At 36.1% G+C, this 22428-nt stretch overlaps 2 protein-coding genes across 3 annotated transcripts in view; both read left to right on the top strand.

The window, feature by feature from the left end:
* The first annotated feature begins 5135 nt into the window (after positions 1-5135).
* Positions 5136-9585, top strand: commd2 (COMM domain containing 2). The gene is made up of 5 exons (XM_084117468.1): positions 5136-5333; positions 6034-6111; positions 6203-6285; positions 6367-6540; positions 8114-9585. The coding sequence occupies exons 1-5, from the start codon at positions 5267-5269 to the stop codon at positions 8309-8311; spliced, it is 600 nt and encodes a 199-aa protein (XP_083973594.1). The 5' UTR covers positions 5136-5266; the 3' UTR covers positions 8312-9585.
* Positions 9586-19687: 10102 nt separating this feature from the next.
* The window catches only part of wwtr1 (WW domain containing transcription regulator 1), a 49700-nt gene continuing 46959 nt past the window's right edge, over positions 19688-22428 (top strand). For both annotated transcript variants that reach the window (XM_084116674.1, XM_084116675.1), the window contains exon 1: positions 19688-20543. In XM_084116674.1, the coding sequence (XP_083972800.1) occupies positions 20131-20543 (413 nt within the window). In that variant the 5' untranslated portion in view covers positions 19688-20130. The remainder of the gene's footprint in view (positions 20544-22428) is intronic.

A 22428-nucleotide genomic window follows, 5' to 3' on the forward strand; every position in this document is an offset into this window, starting at 1 on the left:
AAGATTTTGTGATATTATAACTTCTGTAATTTACACAGTCAGATAAGTCTAAGTGTAAAAAATAAAGGTTGATATTTTAATCCACATTCATGGCACTGTTAACAAAGTACAATTTGGTGGATCATTGTTAGAAACAGAACTATTAGGTGAACTATTACCTAACATTAAATTAACACAGCATGAAAAGTGAAAAGGCCTTTTAAAATGTGGATTCTGGCCGGTCTCACCCCAGTGGTCTAGACCTGTTACCCATCCTGACATACGTGTTATTCTGAACATATATGTCAAATAAAACTTATATAATATAAACATATAAATATAAAATATCATGTCATATTTAATTTGACCTCCTGACCACACTTTTTATTTTGGGGGAGTTTCAAGCATTTGTTTATACCGCATTTGTGTAATGTTTGCTGTGCTGTAGTTAGCAGGAGTCACCACTGGGTGGGAAATGTGCACTATAAATCAGAGCTCTTCCACACGGCTCCGACACAGACCTGTGACTGTCGAGCGGTCCTGAAGAGCTTGATCCGCTGGTTCAGGTGTGTTTGATTAGGGTTGTTGCTAAACTCTTCAGGACAGTGGAGACCTCTGCTTTAAATAGACAATGTTCCACTTGTTTGTCTGGTTTTATATAAGTAAACAAGCTCTGCCTTAAACAGGAAGTTAACAAAGCAATTCTTCATGTGTTCAGAGACATTTCACATAATGGGACCAGTAACTTTACTGAGATCCTTCGTGTCCAAGCTAAAGTCGGTGGTGTCCCTGAGATTGGTTCCCCCGTCAGTTCCTTCAGACTGTCCACCAGGAGCGTCCTTCATCTCTGTGACTGAAACCTGCTCAGGGACTGTGCAAACTGGTAAATTACATCTGTGAAAGCATCTAATCACTGATAGAGGCACAGAAGTTATACAGATATACATGTGTGTAGGCATCATGCACTTTCTGACTCTGTAAATGGTTACAGAGACAAACTGGGCATCAGACACTAAACAATGAGGATCACTTTCTAACAGGCTGTCAACTCATTCTGAACACATCAAACTCACGCAAAAACACGCACCTCGTTCATAGAGATGTTTGATCTTCTCCGTATGAAATGAATCATAGTCTGAATGTAAAATCTCAGAGTGTGTGCCATCATGCACTATACGATTCGACTGGCCAAAATCTGAAGACTGGAGGTCCTTACATTTCATATGTCCGAAATACATTTAGAATACATATGAAATAATTCATATGCGTTTTTTCGTATTCGTCATTCGGTGGCTCTGAATTGTCAAAGCACCCCTCAAAATGCTTGCTAGGTGCGAAAAATGCAGAAAATCGAAACCCGATCTGAATCTTTTTATGACGGACGAAAGTTTGGGAGGCCGTGTGTAAACGTGATTGAGGTCGTATTTATTTTTTAACACGCGAATATTTTTATTTATTAGTTTATCAGAGGTAGTGGATGTGGCACGCAGGGCGAGGCCGAGAGCCGTGGGAACGGTGCGACTGTTAATGAGCATCACCTGCGCGCCGCACCGGCTCGAGTCTCACAGACGGAGATCTGGAGGAAGAAAAGGAGGAGCGACGACAGTGCAAGACAAGAGAGGAAATTATTTAATAATTAAAGTGTTGAAACGTTCGCCGGTTCCCACCTCCTCCTTCCCTGAACACTAATCTCTTTACAGTGGATTTCTATCCTATCAGACACTTTCTCATTCTCTGTGGAAACTCCTGGAAGCTCACTAGATATAGATGAGGACACACTAAGGAGATGGCGAATGTTAACTTTATATACAGTCGATTATGCTTGATTGCCTCAAATGGCAGTCCTGTCTGATGGAGAGTGTGTAAGAGGGATTGGGCACAACATCAACACGTACAAGCCTCTAGCGGCGCCAGGATTTTGATTGTAGGTGGGCCCCCAGAAAACTGGATGGGCCAGTTAAAATAAGGCAAAAAAAAAAAAAAAAAACGTGTTCCCCTTCATCTCCGTTTCAGCGCTTTTCTGCGGCACTGAGGACAGCGACTCAGTAGCCTACCTGAATTTAATGCGTAATTAGCATAGGTTAAAAAAAAATTAAACAGGAATTTTTTGTTGCTTTTTTAATACAATTACAATTTCATTTAATTTATTGTTTAATAAAATTATTGGCCTATTATTTTTAGTTTATTAACAGCAACAACAGCTGTAAAGATGAAGTTGACGATCGCCATCTCCGTAGTGAACGCGCCTATAGAGAGAAATGCACATCATGGATTACATAATCAGAGAGTAGCCTATTTCTTTTCATTTTAAATTGTTAAAAAGACATTTCAAGCTTTCTTAAGATATGTTTCATGTCTGTGAGGCATATGCTGAGTTTCGTTAAGTTAGGATGAGATGCGCTCCTGTTCACGAGCAATGCAAGTGACCGCGCGGGCGCCTCTATGATTGTGTTGTCTGCTATATCTGCTTTTTATTTATTAAATCCAGGCAATTGGTTGATAAAAATATTAAAATTAAGATACAATTTATACAAAACGAAATTCACTTTAAAAAAAGTCTTTCTGCAAAACAAAACTTAATTAAGTGGTCAAAATCATGTCTGACCCGCTCCATGTCTCTCGATATTGCTCATCCTATCTTACTCGTGCGGTTCACTTTTCATAATCAACATAGATGAAAAAATAACATTATAATATTTTAACAAATATGAAACTAAATGTTTACTATTTAATGGCAACAACACAGTAGGCCTACAGACTCTCTATTTGTACAAATTGCTGCACATTCATTTTATTCTGAATTTTGCACACATAAGTTGAAAGGCATTTATTTGTGCATGCATGTAAAACATATCTGCAACATTTATCAAGTTCACTGATAATTATGCGTGCATTTATTAATTATTATCTTAATGAATAATGTAACAAGGAGAAGCATGTAAACTGCGTTGTTTGTTTAGAATGGAATGGATCGCAAATAGATCTGAATGAAGAAACCTACAAAACCATAGTAGAAAATGGATGGGCCCGGACCTAAAATGGGTGGGTCCAGGCCCACCCGGGCCCAATGGTAGCGCCGCGGCTGGTACAAGCGTCAGGGTTGCCAGGTTTGTGCAACAAAACCAGCCCAGAATTGATTGAATGGGTACCTGGATAATGCACTGCACATCATTGAGGATTAATAAGCACATTTTCTCAGTGAATGCCACTAATAAAGATTCTCTGTCACAGGAGGCAAATGTCTCCTGGAAACTTGGGAAGGCTTGAATGAGTTTCTGAGAGAGGACACAAACAAGCAGTTCAGCGTCATCTCTCTTTCCTGCAACTGCTATGCCAATGACACACAACTCTCATTCCAGCCAGATGATCCGACGGGAGCTGCTCACATCTCTGCTGGATGAAGGACCACATCTTCAACTCAGTATATCCTGCACATACAGCCGATGTCGGACAACTTTACACTATTGTCAACTTTCCTGGGTTCTCTCTATACCAATGCACATCTATCTTATGAACATGACCTGGATACACAAGGCTCAAGCAAGACGATGCCATCCATTGGGAATAACGGTTGGTGAGCCGGTGCATATTGATGGCTTTCCCATGCAGAAGATGTCCTCCCAGAGGTAGAGCGTTGAGAGAGGATATATAGAGGTCAAAGGCTCATCCGTGGCTTCCCAGTGACATCACCCTTTGTGGGTCCTTCCTCCGCCTTCCCAGAGTGCATCACACTCACACTGCCACAGCTGCTTCCTCCCCCATGAAGAGGAGACGACGAGAGAAACGGGGCATGTGGGAGGAAGAACCCAGAGGAAATCCTGCCAGCTGAAAATAGTGCCGGGAGCGTGGAGGACTGGCCGTTACCTCACTCTTTCCCAGACACCAGGCGCAGGCGTTTCCTCATCAGTGGATCCTATAAAATCAGACAAGATAGCTGACATCCCTCAGGAAACCTTTAAACTGCTTTGTGGCCGAACTCTCGGAGAAAAAGCCACTTACATGACCGTTGCTAGGTTGGTTATTAACAATAACAATGTTTAAATACTTCCATGTTTCCCAGACTATGGGTGAGCCGTTCGGAGGTTGACTTCCTGAAAAGTGTGAAAACTGTGACTCTGTGATTGGCTAGTTAACCCCTCTGGCCATGCCTACACAAAGCTCAAACAAATACTAATCCCTGACCTAAATGCTAACCGTAACCATACGATATACTGTCAGCAAAGTTATTTTCGTTCTCCGCGTAGGGGTAAAAATAAGTTTGAAATACGTGACTAGCGCTGTACTGTTAGTGAACATCCCGATGAAGTCCACGATGCTGAGATCAGCGTTTAGATGAACATGTGAATATGTGTTGCTCTCTTTCCTCTCAATAACGACATAAACACACAACAAAACTGACAGCGGTGAAGAAAACAGCAGTTCAGAAAGCATCGGATCATAGAGATGTGGATGTGATGGATCAGATTGGGAGTGTTTTGGGAACCCTGTTTTAAAACATTCAATATGTTTTTCTTATTCAGTTTGGTGCCGCTAGTAAAAGCATCAAAAATATTTTCTCTCTTTATAGACTCTATATTTGTCTCTTTAGCTGTCCGGGATTTGATGTAGCTCCGATCTTGGATACTGACTGGTCAAGACAGCAATCCAGTCATTGTAACTGCTATGATGTTCACCGACTAGTAGCCTATATTGCGTAGTAAAATAATGTAAATTTTATTCCTTAATATTTTATTATTTAGTTACTATTTCATTAAAGCACCGAGCTATATATATATACATATATACAATCTGATAGTACCATTGCCTCATTATACACTCTTATTATATCCATATTTGAATTGTATTTTCTCTCATTTATTCATCATTTGTCAGTTCTATTTTTATTTTATTTTTATTATTTAGACATGTCAATATCTTTGAACACAGAAACTGTCATGTGAAATCCATCATGACATGTGATGTACAAAAATGAATGAATCAAATAAACAATACGAATAGAAATTAAACTGAAATATGTTGTTATTGTGTAATTTTGGTGTATTTTCACACATATTAACATGTATTACTTATTTTAGAAGCGCATTGATATGTGTAAAGCATGATTCAACAGCTGAAGGTCGTCGACTGAGTGGAACTGAACTGCGGCTCTGCTCGCTTGTTTCACTCGGACTGTGTTGAGGGGCGCACCGCTGATCATGTGACCGTCATGCAGAAGAAGCTCCACTAAACATTTCATTCACAAATATTGTCTTTATTTTGTGTGATGATATATTAAAAGCGTCAGAAAATGCTGTTAGTTTTATCTGAGGAACACAAGGAGCATTTAGGTTTCTTATCAGAGGTGGATTCTGCGGGTAAGTGATTCAAAAACTGCAGGAAACCACATAATATTTACTGTTTATGTTTATATATAGTATCTGTTTACGTGTAATAAATATGCCCGTCATAAGGTGACGGTTACTTAACAGTGGGGTTAAAAACTTTGAGAACACAACTATCTTCTATTTTTGTTTCAGTGTTTCCACATATTTATAGTCAATGTAATGTGATATTTTGCGTTTTATAAATAACATTTATTAGTTTCACATAAATGCTAAAACGTTCTCTTCATTTCTAAAGAAAAAAAGAAAAGACTTTTGCACTGTAAACTATGGAAGCTATTTCCGCAACGAAATATAAATAAAATAATAAGTTAATTGTGTTCTTATGATTTATTAAAATTATTATAATTGCTTATACCTCACAATTCAGACTTTTATTCTCAGAATTGCGAGTTTATATCTGGCAAATCAGATATTTTTTTGTCTAATAGTTTTGTGGACAAAGTCTGAATTGTGAAATATAAAGTTTTTTTAATTATTTTTTTTTGTATTCCATGTCGAATATATAAGCAAGGTATAATGTATATAACAGGCATATTCTTTGTGTGTGAGAGAATATAGACTGACGGTTCCTATTACACAGAGTCTGTTCATAATGTTTAACACACAAACTTCATCATAATCAATATAATAATAAAGCATCATGATCTTCAGTGTGGTTTCTGTTTGCCAGTTGTTGGAGAGTTTGGCCGAATTGCTGTGGAGTTTCTGAAAAAGGGCTCAAACCCTAAAATCTTCGAGGGAGCGGCACGTGAGTGAAGTGTTGTTGATGATCTGATGAATTATGAGTGTGCCGTCCCTGTGCTGTTGCTGATGGGCGTGTTGATCTGTTGCTGCGGCAGGGAAGCTGAATGTGCCCGCGGAGAGCGTCCAGCACGGGGTGGAGGGCTTGATGTACCTCCTCACAGAGAGCGCCAAACTCATGGTGCGTCTGCACTGATCCTCCTCAGACACCGTGTGCCAGTGAGCCCTCGCTTCATAGCGCATGTCCGTGTGTAATCCGCAGGTTTCGGAGGGGGATTTCCAGGACTCAGTGCTGGTGTTGGGATTCTCAGAGGAGCTCAATCAGCTCCTGCTCCAGCTGTATCTGGAGAACAGGAAGGAGATTCGGCAGATCCTCGGCAAACTCGCCCCCAGCCTCCCACATTACCACAACCTGGAGTGGAGGCTCGACGTTCAGGTGAAACACACCAATCTGAGAAACATCAGTCTAGAAGAAATCAGTCTGGTTAACTGAAATAAAGACCAGATAAAGTGAAATATGAATATTAGATGAAAAACTACTACTTGAAATAAAGTACCAAAATTACTAAAACTGAAATAAACAAATCTAGCTAAATAGAAATATTTAAACTAATAAAACAGACAAATACACAAAAACTTTAACTAAATTTAAAATGTAAACTGAATATAGAAAAATAAAAGCAAATAATTAATAAATATTGTTTTTCGTCCTCTAATGACAAAACGGATACATTTAACATTTCTGTGAATGTTAAATGTATAATTTTATACTCAAATTTATCATTTTATATTTCTAATTATGATTTTTACATTCATTATTATTATTATTATTAGTGCTGGGCAAAGATTAATCGCATGCAAAATAAAAGTTTGTATTTGCATAATATATGTGTGTGTACTGTGTACAATTATTTTGTATATATAAATACACACATATGCATGTATTTATTTAAGAAATATTTGCATGTATATACATTTATACATAATTTATATTATATATAAATATAAATAATTTATATATAAATTAAAAAAAATATATACATGCATATGTGTGTATTTATATATACAAAATAATTATACACAGTACACACACATATATTATGCAAACACAAACTTTTATTTTGGATCACGATTAATCTTTGCCCAGCACGAACTTTATTTTTAAACAAAATTTGCAGCAATAGCTGAAAATGATAGTTATTATGACTGTATACAGTAAACGCCTAGACAGCATTACTCTCATATACAGTTTTGCTGGAAAATCAATGTAAATAATTGTAAAAAAAATTGTTAGTTTTTAGTTTAACTAAAATTAGTTAATTTTTTTTAATTTTTTTTAAAATTTAACTAAAAATAACATTTTTATTATTAAATTAAATTTTTTATTTTTAAATAAAATTAACTAAAAATTTGTTTTTTGTAAAATTAAAAACCATTTAGGTCATTTTACCTAGCTGACACGTTTACTGATATTACGAGGAGAATTAGCAACCAGATGTCACAGAAAACAATGGGCCAGATTTACTAAACAGGGCAGATTAGCACGAGAGCGCAGTCCCAAAAGAGCTCTGACAGGAGTGTAAAGCTCTGCTCGTGATCTACTGACGACACACACATCACAGAACACACATCATTTCCATAATGACCAGCGCAGTCTACCAAGAGCAGCGCAGATTAGCATCTGGTTTAAGACATGCTCTTCTTGTCCGGTAAATAATGGCACAGATAACAGTAAATTGACGAGCGCAAACCTTAGTAAATCTCCTAGCATGATTCATTTAAAAACCCTCCTCCAATAAAGTTTGCGTCTGAAAGGGAAACTCCTACAAATGCATAAATGTGTGCAAACATAACCCTGTCCACGGCCGTCCAGCGTTCACTTCTCACTGCGCGTCTTCAGTAAGTGCTTTTTAAACGGCAAAAGGCCCTACATGTTAAAGTCTGCCGGGCATGAGCGTTCCTGCACATGGTCCCTCGCTGTATCCTAACGGTGTGTGTGTGTGTTGCAGGTGTCCAGCCGGGCTCTCCGCCAGCAGCTGAAGCCCAGCGTGAGCCTGAAGCTGGTCCTGGAGGACGGGGCGGGTCTCAGGGCGCGTGTGCTTCAGACGGACCCCTCCACCCTGCAGCACCTCATCCAGGAGCTGGAGCGAGCGCTGGCCGAGCTCAAGAGCAGCCACTGCCGACGGGTGCTGCGCAACATCAAGTAGAGCGCACACACACACACACACTCCTCTGCTGTAGGAAGGGCATCTACTCCTACTACTATCTTCAGGTTTAATATGACCTTAAAGGGTTAGTTCACCCGAAAATGAAAATTCTGTCATTAATTACTCACCCGATCATGTCGTTCCAAACCCGTGAGGCTGCCGTTCATCTTCAGGACACAAATGAAGATCTTTTAATGAAATCTGAGCGATTTCTGTCCCTCCATTGACAGTCTATTCACCCAAAACTTCAAAAAGTTCATAAAAAGAGATCGCACTAGAAATCCATATGAATCGAATCCATATAATCCAGATTATTAATTTAGAATAGATTATGAATTTAGGCTTTTATTCACATTGATCAGCGCACGTGAACAGAAACTCGACTGTAATTGCGTGACGTGAGAATGAACCTCATTGGCTCTCATGCTTGAGCTTCTGTTTACCATATCTGATGTGCATAAAAGACTAAAATCAATCTGTTCATCATGTAAAGCGATCGAGTCTCTTCAGAAAATTTGGACTAAACCGCTCAATTCAGTTTTACGATCTCTTTATGAACTTTTTGAGGCGTCAAAGTGGTAGTTGCGTAGCTGTCAATGGAGGGCCAGAGATCGCTCAGATTTCATTAAAATATCTTCGTTTGTGTTCTGAAGATGAACAGAAGTCTTACGGGTTTGGAACGACATGATCTGGTGAGTAATTAATGACAGAATTATCATTTTTGGGTGAACTAACCCTTTAAACCAGTGATGCTCCAGCTGTTTCTTAGAGGAAAATCAATGCAGATTTGATAGATTCATTTGTGCCATAAGTATTAACAGATGCCTTTGCTTTATAATAAGCATGTGCACATGGAACTGAAGGGTGTGTCGTGTGTATTTTTGGGCAAGGGGTTTACGTCCCCGGCAATATAATGCACATTTAGGACCAGTTTTACTGAATGCCGTCTTGATCAGTTATTGCACTCTTTCTTAAGTGTCCACAATGTAGAGTAATGATCAGGCTGAATCTGCAGTGGTTTAGCAGTTCCTGCACTTACTACATCTGCAGAATTATGTGCACAAAATGTAAAAAAGAAATTTGTGAAATGCAGCTGAGAGTGCCACACTTTATATGTAAATGTCAGATGTCCGAATGGACCTGGTAATAAGAACAAGATGACCATTAAACTGCCTTTTTCCTCAATACGCATTGCACTGTTAACATTTGAACTGTATTCATGTGTTTTTAGTTGTTTTTCATCAGTTCCTGTAATAAAAACATAATCCATCAAATTTAGCATGTGTGATCCTATTAAGTCAGCATAAAAATGAAGTTGCGCTGGTCTTTTCTTCTCTTTTGTGTTGTATATCTGAGTGAAACGCTTCAGGAACAAGAACAAATGTGGGCGGGGCTTGATTTTGTCTGTGTGTAGTTGATTGGATGGTTGTGGTTTGCTATTGGCTGATCTCATGTGATTGACAGGTTATAGCCCCGCCCTCGTCATCACAGAAGAGAAGAGATGCTGCAAGAGGAAGATATTCTCATTCAAGATTATGTGGAACATGAATTTAAAACAATAAAGATGCGCATTTATAATAAACACTGCAATATTCCATACAAAAATAAGGCTTTTACATTTTGATTTCAGGGAGACTTTAATGCAAACAAACTGGTATCAAGTTTACTCTGAGTGAAACCTGCCTGAAGCAAACGTTCTTTCTTCCTTCAGTCAGATGATCATGAGTCATTCAGCCGTTGTTGAAGTTCAGGGAAACTGTTTCCTTGTGTCAGGATAATGATTAATTTGCTAATTGCTAACGTTTAATCTAAAGTTAGCGAAGTCATCCACTCCCTTGTGCTCTAGTTGGCTTTACCCAGAGGTTGTGGTGTAACTTTAACAGTATTACACAGACACGAGAGCAGCGCATGCAAGTGCACATCCCATAATGCAGTGCGGCTGCTCTGAGTTTCGTCTGTGAGGTCTCGGTGCTGCAGGAATGATATAAACACCATAAGGTTAAACACTGTCATAATTCATCATCTTGAGATGAAGCAGTATGAACATTTCATATCACGATTATAGGTGATCAATCACGGTTTTGTTCAAATGTGCTGGAAATGTTCAAAAAGTACAGAAACACACACTGAATTCATTTCACCAAGCAAACAAATAAAATTAGCAGCACTTTGCACTTTTTATTGAACATTAATATAATAACATTAACAATGACGTCTGGCTTTTAAATGAACAAAATGTTGATTGACTTAACACATATCGTTTTATCATCATGTACAACATGTTTAAATAAAGTTTTTTTTTATTTTTTATATAAAATGCATAATTTATTAAAATATCCAATATAATTATGTACTTTGTAAGTACATAAATTGTATTTATAGATGATAAATATTTAAACTGGTTATTGTGTATCTCAGTTCTCGCGCATGCGTCGTGGCGCTCTCGTGAACTCACGTCATGAATAGTTCAATAAAATCATTATTTTTGTTTTCTTCTTGCGCACAAAAAGTATTCTCGTCATTTGATAAACTTAAGGTTGAGCCACTGTAGTCACTTGGACTATTTTAACGATGTCTTTACTAACTTTTCTGGGATGGCAGATTACCTTGCAGCCTATGGAGGAGTGATCCAGCTCTCAGATTTAATCAAAAATATCTTAATTTGTGTTCCGAAGATGAACTAAAGTCTTACGGGGTTGGAACAACATGAGGGAGAGTAATTACTGACAGAATTTTAATTTTTGGGTGAACTAACCCTATAAAGTAAGTACTTATTCAAAACATGTACTTTCTCAAGAGAATGTGCGATTTTTATGGAAGCTTGTTTCAACCACAGAATAAAAAATAAAAAAGGTAATTGTGACTTTTTATCTCGCAATTCTGACTTTTTTCAGAATTGCGTGATATAAAGTCACAATTGAGAGTTATAAAGTAAGAATTGGGTGATATACATAAAGTCGCATTTGTTTTATAAAATCAGAATTGCGAGATATAAAGTCAGAATTGCGTGTTATAAAGTCAGAATTGCGTGTTATAAAGTCAGAATTGAGAGATATAAAGTCAGAATTGCGAGATATAAAGTCTGAGTCGTGTGATATAAAGGCAGAATTGCGAGATATAAAGTCAGAATTGCGAGATATAAAGTCTAAACTGAGATATAAAGTCAGAATTGCATGATATAAAGTCAGAATTGTGAGATATAAAGTTAGAATTGCAAGATATAAAGTTAGAATTGCAAGATATAAAGTCAGAATTGCGAGATATAAAGTCTAAACTGCGAGATATAAAGTCAGAATTGCATGATATAAAGTCAGAATTGTGAGATATAAAGTTAGAATTGCAAGATATAAAGTCAGAATTGCGAGATATAAAGTCTAAACTGCGAGATATAAAGTTAGAATTGCAAGATATAAAGTCAGAATTGCGAGATATAAAGTCTAAACTGCGAGATATAAAGTCAGAATTGCATGATATAAAGTCAGAATTGTGAGATATAAAGTCAGAATTGTGAGATATAAAGTCAGAATTGCAAGATATAAAGTCAGAATTGCGAGATATAAAGTCTAAACTGCGAGATATAAAGTCAGAATTGCATGATATAGTCAGAATTGTGAGATATAAAGTTAGAATTGCAAGATATAAAGTCAGAATTGCGAGATATAAAGTCTAAACTGCGAGATATAAAGTCAGAATTGCATGATATAAAGTCAGAATTGCGAGATATAAAGTTAGAATTGCAAGATATAAAGTCAGAATTGCGAGATATAAAGTCTAAACTGCGAGATATAAAGTCTAAACTGCGAAATATAAAGTCAGAATTGCGAGATATAAAGTCAGAATTACGAGATATAAAGTCAGAATTGCGTGATATAAAGTCAGAATTGAGTGATATAAAGTCAGAATTGCGTGATGTAAAGTCAGAATTGCGTGATATGTTAAATCGCAATTGCGAGATATGTTAAATCGCAATTGTGAGATATAAAGTCAGAATTGCGTGATATAAAGTCAGAATTGCGAGATATAAAGTCAGAATTGCGAGATATAAAGTCAGAATTGCGAGATATAAAGTCAGAATTGCGAGATATAAAGTCAGAATTGCGTGATGTAAAGTCAGAATTGCGTGATATGTTAAATCGCAATTGCGAGATATAAAGTCTAAATTGCGAGATATAAAGTCAGAATTGCGTGATATGTTAAATCGCAATTGTGAGATATAAAGTCAGAATTGCGAGATATAAAGTCTGAGTCGTGTGATATAAAGGCAGAATTGCGAGATATAAAGTCAGAATTGCGAGATATAAAGTCTAAACTGAGATATAAAGTCAGAATTGCATGATATAAAGTCAGAATTGTGAGATATAAAGTTAGAATTGCAAGATATAAAGTTAGAATTGCAAGATATAAAGTCAGAATTGCGAGATATAAAGTCTAAACTGCGAGATATAAAGTCAGAATTGCATGATATAAAGTCAGAATTGTGAGATATAAAGTCAGAATTGCGAGATATAAAGTCTAAACTGAGATATAAAGTCAGAATTGCATGATATAAAGTCAGAATTGTGAGATATAAAGTTAGAATTGCAAGATATAAAGTCAGAATTGCGAGATATAAAGTCTAAACTGCGAGATATAAAGTCAGAATTGCATGATATAAAGTCAGAATTGTGAGATATAAAGTCAGAATTGTGAGATATAAAGTCAGAATTGCAAGATATAAAGTCAGAATTGCGAGATATAAAGTCTAAACTGCGAGATATAAAGTCAGAATTGCATGATATAGTCAGAATTGTGAGATATAAAGTTAGAATTGCAAGATATAAAGTCAGAATTGCGAGATATAAAGTCTAAACTGCGAGATATAAAGTCAGAATTGCATGATATAAAGTCAGAATTGCGAGATATAAAGTTAGAATTGCAAGATATAAAGTCAGAATTGCGAGATATAAAGTCTAAACTGCGAGATATAAAGTCTAAACTGCGAAATATAAAGTCAGAATTGCGAGATATAAAGTCAGAATTACGAGATATAAAGTCAGAATTGCGTGATATAAAGTCAGAATTGAGTGATATAAAGTCAGAATTGCGTGATGTAAAGTCAGAATTGCGTGATATGTTAAATCGCAATTGCGAGATATGTTAAATCGCAATTGTGAGATATAAAGTCAGAATTGCGTGATATAAAGTCAGAATTGCGAGATATAAAGTCAGAATTGCGAGATATAAAGTCAGAATTGCGTGATGTAAAGTCAGAATTGCGTGATATGTTAAATCGCAATTGCGAGATATAAAGTCTAAATTGCGAGATATAAAGTCAGAATTGCGTGATATGTTAAATCGCAATTGTGAGATATAAAGTCAGAATTGCGAGATATAAAGTCAGAATTGCGTGATATAAAGTCAGAATTGCGAGATATGTTAAATCGCAATTGTGAGATATAAAGTCAGAATTGCGTGATATAAAGTCAGAATTGCGAGATATAAAGTCAGAATTGCGAGATATGTTAAATCGCAATTGTGAGATATAAAGTCAGAATTGCGTGATATAAAGTCAGAATTGAGTGATATAAAGTCAGAATTGAGTGATATAAAGTCAGAATTGCGAGATATGTTAAATCGCAATTGTGAGATATAAAGTCAGAATTGCGAGATATAAAGTCAGAATTGCGTGATATAAAGTCAGAATTGCGAGATATGTTAAATCGCAATTGTGAGATATAAAGTCAGAATTGCGTGATATAAAGTCAGAATTGAGTGATATAAAGTCAGAATTGAGTGATATAAAGTCAGAATTGCGTGATGTAAAGTCAGAATTGCGTGATATGTTAAATCGCAATTGCGAGATATAAAGTCATAATTGCGAGATATAAAGTCAGAATTGCGTGATATAAAGTCAGAATTGCGAGATATGTTAAATCGCAATTGTGAGATATAAAGTCAGAATTGCGTGATATAAAGTCAGAATTGAGTGATATAAAGTCAGAATTGAGTGATATAAAGTCAGAATTGCGTGATGTAAAGTCAGAATTGCGTGATATGTTAAATCGCAATTGCGAGATATGTTAAATCGCAATTGCGAGATATGTTAAATCGCAATTGTGAGATATAAAGTCAGAATTGCGTGATATAAAGTCAGAATTGCGAGATATAAAGTCAGAATTGCGAGATATAAAGTCAGAATTGCGAGATATAAAGTCAGAATTGCGTGATGTAAAGTCAGAATTGCGTGATATGTTAAATCGCAATTGCGAGATATAAAGTCTAAATTGCGAGATATAAAGTCAGAATTGCGTGATATGTTAAATCGCAATTGCGAGATATAAAGTCTAAATTGCGAGATATAAAGTCAGAATTGCGAGATATGTTAAATCGCAATTGTGAGATATAAAGTCAGAATTGCGAGATATAAAGTCAGAATTGCGTGATATAAAGTCAGAATTGCGAGATATGTTAAATCGCAATTGTGAGATATAAAGTCAGAATTGCGTTATATAAAGTCAGAATTGCGAGATATAAAGTCAGAATTGCGAGATATGTTAAATCGCAATTGTGAGATATAAAGTCAGAATTGCGTGATATAAAGTCAGAATTGCGTGATATAAAGTCAGAATTGCGAGATATGTTAAATCGCAATTGTGAGATATAAAGTCAGAATTGCGTGATATAAAGTCAGAATTGCGAGATATAAAGTCAGAATTGCGTGATATAAAGTCAGAATTGCGAGATATGTTAAATCGCAATTGTGAGATATAAAGTCAGAATTGCGTGATATAAAGTCAGAATTGCGTGATATAAAGTCAGAATTGCGAGATATGTTAAATCGCAATTGTGAGATATAAAGTCAGAATTGCGTGATATAAAGTCAGAATTGCGAGATATAAAGTCAGAATTGCGTGATATAAAGTCAGAATTGCGAGATATGTTAAATCGCAATTGTGAGATATAAAGTCAGAATTGCGTGATATAAAGTCAGAATTGCGAGATATAAAGTCAGAATTGCGTGATATAAAGTCAGAATTGCGAGATATGTTAAATCGCAATTGTGAGATATAAAGTCAGAATTGCGTGATATAAAGTCAGAATTGCCAGATATAAAGTCAGAATTGCGTGATGTAAAGTCAGAATTGCGTGATATGTTAAATCGCAATTGCGAGATATAAAGTCTAAATTGCGAGATATAAAGTCAGAATTGCGTGATATGTTAAATCGCAATTGTGAGATATAAAGTCAGAATTGCGTGATATAAAGTCAGAATTGCGAGATATAAAGTCAGAATTGCGTGATATAAAGTCAGAATTGCGAGATATAAAGTCAGAATTGCGAGATATAAAGTCAGAATTGTGAAATATAAAGTCAGAATTGCGAGATATAAAGTCAGAAGTGTGAGATATAAAGTCTGAATTGTAAGATATAAAGTCAGTTTCAGACGCAGCCATCATGTCGACAGATGAGGTTAGTTCATTTTCACTGTTACGATACTTTGACTATAAACACGCCCTTTGGATTTTCCCGGGAAAAACTAGCCGAGTCCTTCACATAGCCTAATAATCAGACTACAGGCTTTCACAGACAAACTATGTCTGGGAAGGTCTCATCTTTTAAGTTTCATTACAAGCTGAGGGTTGTTCCATAAAAGACGCTTAGAAAAGCGGGGATTAAACTCCAAAACCGGACTTGAATGAGCCTAACAAATAAGTTGGGGCTAAAGTGGTTCCATAAAAGGTAATTGAAGTTCACGCAATCTCACTAATTTGATCCAGGTTTATCTAGTCTAGATAATTGCGCGCGCACGCGTTTCTGAAGCAGCCCTAGAGGTCGATCGTGGATCAAATCGATCCACCATCAAACAGCGTATATTTTGTGCTGTTTTATGCTTGTGACATGTTTTTTTTCCCCTCAGTGCAAAACTTACATTTTACAGTTATATCCTCCAGCTGTAAATGTTAGAAAGTCATGCAAATGTATCCATTTGTAAAGATACAAAATATAGTTTTGGGTATAGGACCTATGCTACTTAATAAAGATGATGTATACTTTAGAATGCTGAGAATTACAGCTTTTAATGCAATAATTTTTGGAGAAAGCAAGAATCCCCAGTTTTAAATGAGTAGATTTAGTTTCTAAAGTACACTATGGAGAGGATAACATGAAATTAAGAGCAAATGTATACATTTTGAAAAGATATGTGCAACTCTAAAATCAAAGAATATTCCATAAAATAAAGGAATATATATTAGCCTACATTAACTACATTTTTATACAACCCTCCCTCCCTTTTATTTCTAGTTATTTGTTATTTTATTTATTTACTTATTTAATATTGAATATTTGATATTCAAATAATATTACTTGATTAACTATTAGGAATTATGTGTCATTATAAGAGTTTGATATAAATATGTGAATGTTAAATTTTTCTTAATATTTATTTATTGTTTTTTGTCTTTTCCCCCTTAAATCATATGTAAAAGTGTCTAACTATGTACTTTTTGGTTATTGTTCTAATCATGTGTGTTGGTGGGTATTATCACAAAAGAAAAAAGTAGAAGGAAAGATAAGGAATATTTATTGGGGGAAAATATGATGTCTTTAAAGGAACTGTCAATTTGTATAATTGTGTTAAATGTGTTTGAATTGAAAGACATAATAAAGTACATAATAAATATATATATGCTAAAATATTTGTTATTTGGACATTAGATGTCCCTTATTTAGAATTTTAAACCTACAAGTGTATTTTTATGATAGCAATAACTGTAAAGGGACTATTGTAATGGGGTAAATCAAATGTAGGTTAATATACTGTCAATTACTAAGCTCAGATTCATCTTACCAGTTAAAATTTATACTGTGCTTTTGTAATTATTTATTTTTTGATTTTAACTTCTGCTTTACAAAGCTTTTTTTGATTTTAACTTCTGCTTTACAAAGCTGGTTTTGTTTGCTTACAGAGCAAACAAAACCAGAGAGAAATGTATTCATAAATCACAATCTAATTAAATCTTGGGCATAAAACATTCAGCCAGTAAAAAAAGAAAACCTGTAGTATATATATTGTATTTAGGCCTATCTATCTATATATCTATATCTATATATATACAGTATATATATATATATATATATATATATATATATATATATATATATATATATATATATGTCTATATTGTCTAATTTATCATTGTAGCCTTATTTAAGTTGATTTTCTGTATACTGTGTATTTATTTTTGGACTAATAGTGGTTAATAAAGTCCAATAATGGTATGAGAGAGTGTTAGTGGTAATATCATTGTGTTCTTGTCGGTCAGTGTTAGAGGATCTGTGTAACAGCTGAGGCTTAGCCTGACAGTTAGCCTGCCCTGGACCAGGCTAGTTTCCCAGCATAAGTTGCCAGGGTAACTGAGTTTGAACTATTTTAAGTTTGCTTTATGAAACAGAAATCACCGACAATAAGTCTGACTAACCAAAATAAGCCTGGCTTGTATTCTAATCTTGTTTTATGGAACAGCCCTCTGGTCACGCATTGGCAATAAAAGAGCGATTAACACATGAGCATTCTTACATATCGTCACCTTCCTAAAATAATTGCCTACGTCATTTTTTGACAAAAATAATTTTTTTGCATAAGTCATCTCCTCATGATGCTGGCCACCTCTGGTAAAATCCCCACATCCTCAGTTGAACAGATCATGCAGTTCTACTCCTGTAGTGTAATGGCCTATGTCAAGAGTGTGACTGAGGCCGTTTTATTTGGCCTAAGTCAAAAGATTTTACAAGCAATTTTAAAATTTTAAAAGGCAATTTTACAAGCTTTTCAAGATGGGAGCTGCATCAAGAAGAACGAACCTCTGAAGTTATTTTTCATTTTTTGTGTGTTTTCTGAGAAACCTGAAAAAATGACTTAGGCAATTATTTTAGGAAGGTGATGATATAACTCCTTTAAATGTAAAGATGCTTTGAGTGCACTTGTGGAGGCTCGCTCTGCTCGGGACAGGTGTGTGTCCCATGGGAGGAAGACTGAACTCCGAGACCTAACAACTGTTCCTCATCACAGATGGACTCTGTGTCAAACACTGGAATCTTCCTCAGTAAGCTTGACTGACTCATGAGACTGTGTGTGACAATTAAATGAATCACTGGATCTCCACAGATGAACATGTGCGTCTCGTTTACAGTGATGAGGAGGTGTGTTTACAGTTGACCTGAGGAATGGCTTCACAACACATCTGACCCACATTTCTTATCCTGCAATCTGCGAATGACAGCATCCCTCGACAGCACCCATGTGACTCCACTGCTCCACTCCAAGCTGTGAAAATATGATTTTTCTGTAGTCTTCATCCTCTGCTGTGAAATAATATCAATTCTGGCATTATTTAGAAACAAACAAACAAAACAAAACAAAAGCTATATTGCGTGAGGGTTTTCAGTAGTTCTGCGCCGAAATAATGGAATATTCACTAGTTGGATTCTATTAAAACTCAGATTAAAATCTGAATCTGATTTTAAAATAGCTTTTACTAATTTGATTGATTGATTTTTATTGTTAAGTAATTATATGTTTGTGTTTTTGTGCTTTATTACGGCTTTACGCTGTGAAGTGCCCTGGAGTGTCTTAAAAGTACTATTATAACACAAAATATTTAATACATTATATAACTTATACATTAAGTATATCACATTAGTTATTACATTATTTAATACATTACATGTGAAAATGCACACATTTTTATTACATTTTATTACATTTTTACAATAACAAATTATTCCTAAATAATTTGTTCAATAAACTTTAACATTTTTCTATTCAACATTATAAACATTTTTTTTTCTTTATAGCTTTTTCTACTTATTTTAGTATGTTTTAATATATTTTATGTTCTTTATGTTCTGCATAATAGGCATAATATTTTATTTTATTTTAGCTTTATTATCACTTCACTCACTAAAAACACATGCAATTTAATACAATATCACAAATTAAGGTATGAGTTAATAGATTAAATAACATACATTAATATATTACAATATTTAATACATCGTATTATAAATTTGGGAATTCTGGATAAAAATGTTTGGTGTTTTGTAATATTTTAAATTGCTTTGAACTAACAAGTTGATTAAAATGCATAATATGTCAAATGTATTTATATTTTTAATATAACGTAGTAAAACAGTAAATTGAAATTCTAAACTAATTTAATGGCTTACAATAAAAAATTTAGATAATTATGTCAGATTCTTTTTTCTTTTTTTTGTTAATTCCATAATCCACTGATAGTCCACTGTTGCTGTTATGAACGAAACACAGTGATAATTAAATATTCATGAGGCCCAGAGTCGTTGAATATTCATGAGCTGACACAGGATCCGCGCAGAGAGAGAGAGAGAGAGAGGGAGGGAGAGAGAGAGAGAGAGAGAGAGAGAGGGAGAGAGAGAGAGAGAGAGAGAGAGGGAGGGAGAGAGAGAGAGAGAGAGAGAGAGAGAGAGAGAGGAAAAGCTTGAGTTTACAAACTTTCCATCGGGACAGAAACTCCGCCAGCGGACACAGGAAAGTTACGGAGCGCAGGAGGAATAATCTCCGGGAAAAAAACCCTCAATGCGGGACAACATGACATACACTCCTTTAGCTTTATGACAACTTTTTAAAGACTTTTAAAAGCTTTTAAAGTCGGGCGAAACAACTTTTACCAAAGAAAGAAAAAAAGAAAAGGAAAAAAAAAAAGAAAGAAAAAAAGGCCTAACCAAAGAAGTTCCTACAGGATTTTCACAGGCCATTTTTAACCGAATACTTGGGCTTGTTTGTTATTGTTTGACACACGATGAGCGGCAACCCTCTCCAGCCGTTACCGGGCCAGCAGGTCATCCATGTCGCCAAAGACCTTGACACGGACCTGGAGGCTCTCTTCAACTCCGTCATGAACCCCAAGCCCAGCAGCTCCTGGAGGAACAAGCATATGCCCGAGTCGTTCTTCAAGGAGCCGGACTCGGGCTCGCACTCTCGGCAGTCCAGCACGGACTCGGGCGGCCTCCCCCCGCGGCTCCAGGCGACGCACGTCCGCTCGCACTCCTCTCCGGCGTCGCTGCAGCTGCCCGCGGGCGCGCTGGGCGTCCCGAACCCCGCTCGCCAACACTCGCACATCCGACACCAGTCCTTCGACGTGGCCGAGGAGCTGCCGCTGCCCCCGGGCTGGGAGATGGCCTACACCCCCAACGGACAGAAGTACTTTCTCAAGTGAGTGCCATGTTCATTTTTCACGGCTCTCGAGATTCCAGCACACACAGTTTACATTAACTGACACATACATCAGTTGCACTCGAAAATAACAGTGACCAATCCAAAAGTAAATAAAGTGAAATAAAGCAATTTTATAAATAAATGAAGTACCAAATTAAGGTATGTAGGAAGTCTGGGTAAAAAAATAATGGTTTCAGTGGTCAAATATTGGACGCCTGAATTGAAATTAACTTTTTAAATCCAACAGTTGTGTTTATCCATATCCACAACAAATGTAAATGAAGCAATTTTATAAATAAACCAAGTAAATTAAGTATATATAACAATACACTAAAAATGATCTGTTGTTTCAGTGGTCAAATATGAATTGAACAACTGTTGGGTTTAAAATGTTAAAATTCAGGCGTCCATATTTGACCGTTGTGTGTGTATATATATACACACACACACTTAATTTACTTGGTTTATTTATAAAATTGCTTAATTTCACTTTATTTACATTTGTTGTTGATGATTCATCTGGAAACATCATCACTGTGTTTTTTATAGGGCACTAGGTTGTGACCTGTAAACCGGTTTCTGATCCGAATCAGTGCGCGTTCACACTGGTGAAATCACTGCAGTCACGTTTAAGCTTTCGTTTTGACCTGTGAACAGACTAATGCTGAAGGCGTGGGTCTGAAACACACCAAACGGTATCTGGGCGTGGATCAGAGAGACAAAAGCACCCGGTCCTGCTTATACTGTCATGTGTAACGCATGCTTCACACTGCAGGGCTATGATCAAGGCTCTTTCTCACCTTGATAAGGATGTGTTTAGCATATCTCAGTGTGTCTCAATGTAAATGTGTGTTTTGACTTCAGGAGTGAGACAGCTATTCTTCTGTGGCCCTGGGGACACTGGTCTTATCTGATGCAGTCACCAGGGTTGTGATCGCCGGCCGGTGGGACGTCGACTGTGCTGAGATTAACTCAGTCTCGCCCCCCCACGATCACACCCTGTGTTCAGGAGACAAACACACCACTTTAATGCGTCTAAATCTTATTTGCTGACACTAGAGAGCAACATCAATTCTCACCTACATGTTAAAACAATTAGTTAGCCTCCTCTGTCCTCCCGCTAGTGAGTGTCCGCCTGTCCTCTGAGCTGTATCGGTCCTGTTTGTGGCTGTTAAATCAGAGCTTCTCCATTGCTTTTGCCTTAGGATCCAGATTTTACACTGGAAACAATGTGGCAAAATAAACAAGAAGACTGTATTAACTGTGCATAGGCCCAAAAGAATATGAAATATGCTGAGTTTAGTAAATGCATAAATAACAGCAGATTCACCAGCCTAACAAACTGAGTATTAGCCATATTATCAAGTGACTGATCAGTTTACACAGAAATACTGTGGAGTTTGATTGGACACATTGATGTCAACAACAAATGATTTAAAAGTTGATTAGCTTATTTATTTTGATATTCTATTGCTATATACTATGCCTGATTATATGGTTAATACTTTATTATTCACATTTAGCATTTTTCATTGCTGTATGCTAGCCATTTTTGGGCTAATAATTACATTTTTTTTAAACGTTTTTGAAAGAAGTCTCTTCTGCTCACCAAGGCTGCATTTATTTGATTAAAAATACAGTAAAAACATTAATATTGTGAAATATTATTACAATTTAAAACAGCTGTTTTCTATGTGAATATACAGTAAAGTGTAATTTATTTTCTGTGATCAAAGCTGGATTTCAGCACCAGTCTTCAGAGTCACATGATCCTTCAGAAATCATTATGATATGATTCATTCTTCCTCAAGAAGCATTTCTGATTATTATCGGTGTTGAGAACAGCTGTGCTCTTCATATTTTTGTGGAAACCATGATGCAC

The sequence above is a fragment of the Abramis brama genome, assembly GCF_963993115.1.
Source record: "Abramis brama genome assembly, chromosome: 6".
Lineage (NCBI taxonomy): Eukaryota > Metazoa > Chordata > Actinopteri > Cypriniformes > Leuciscidae > Abramis > Abramis brama.

Coding starts and splice junctions, on each gene's coding strand:
- commd2 (XM_084117468.1), top strand. CDS start 5,267: ATGCTGTTAGTTTTATCTGAGGAACACAAGGAGCATTTAGGTTTCTTA. Junction 5,334..6,033: donor ATCAGAGGTGGATTCTGCGG/GTAAGTGATTCA, acceptor TCTGTTTGCCAG/TTGTTGGAGAGTTTGGCCGA. Junction 6,286..6,366: donor CAGAGAGCGCCAAACTCATG/GTGCGTCTGCAC, acceptor TGTAATCCGCAG/GTTTCGGAGGGGGATTTCCA.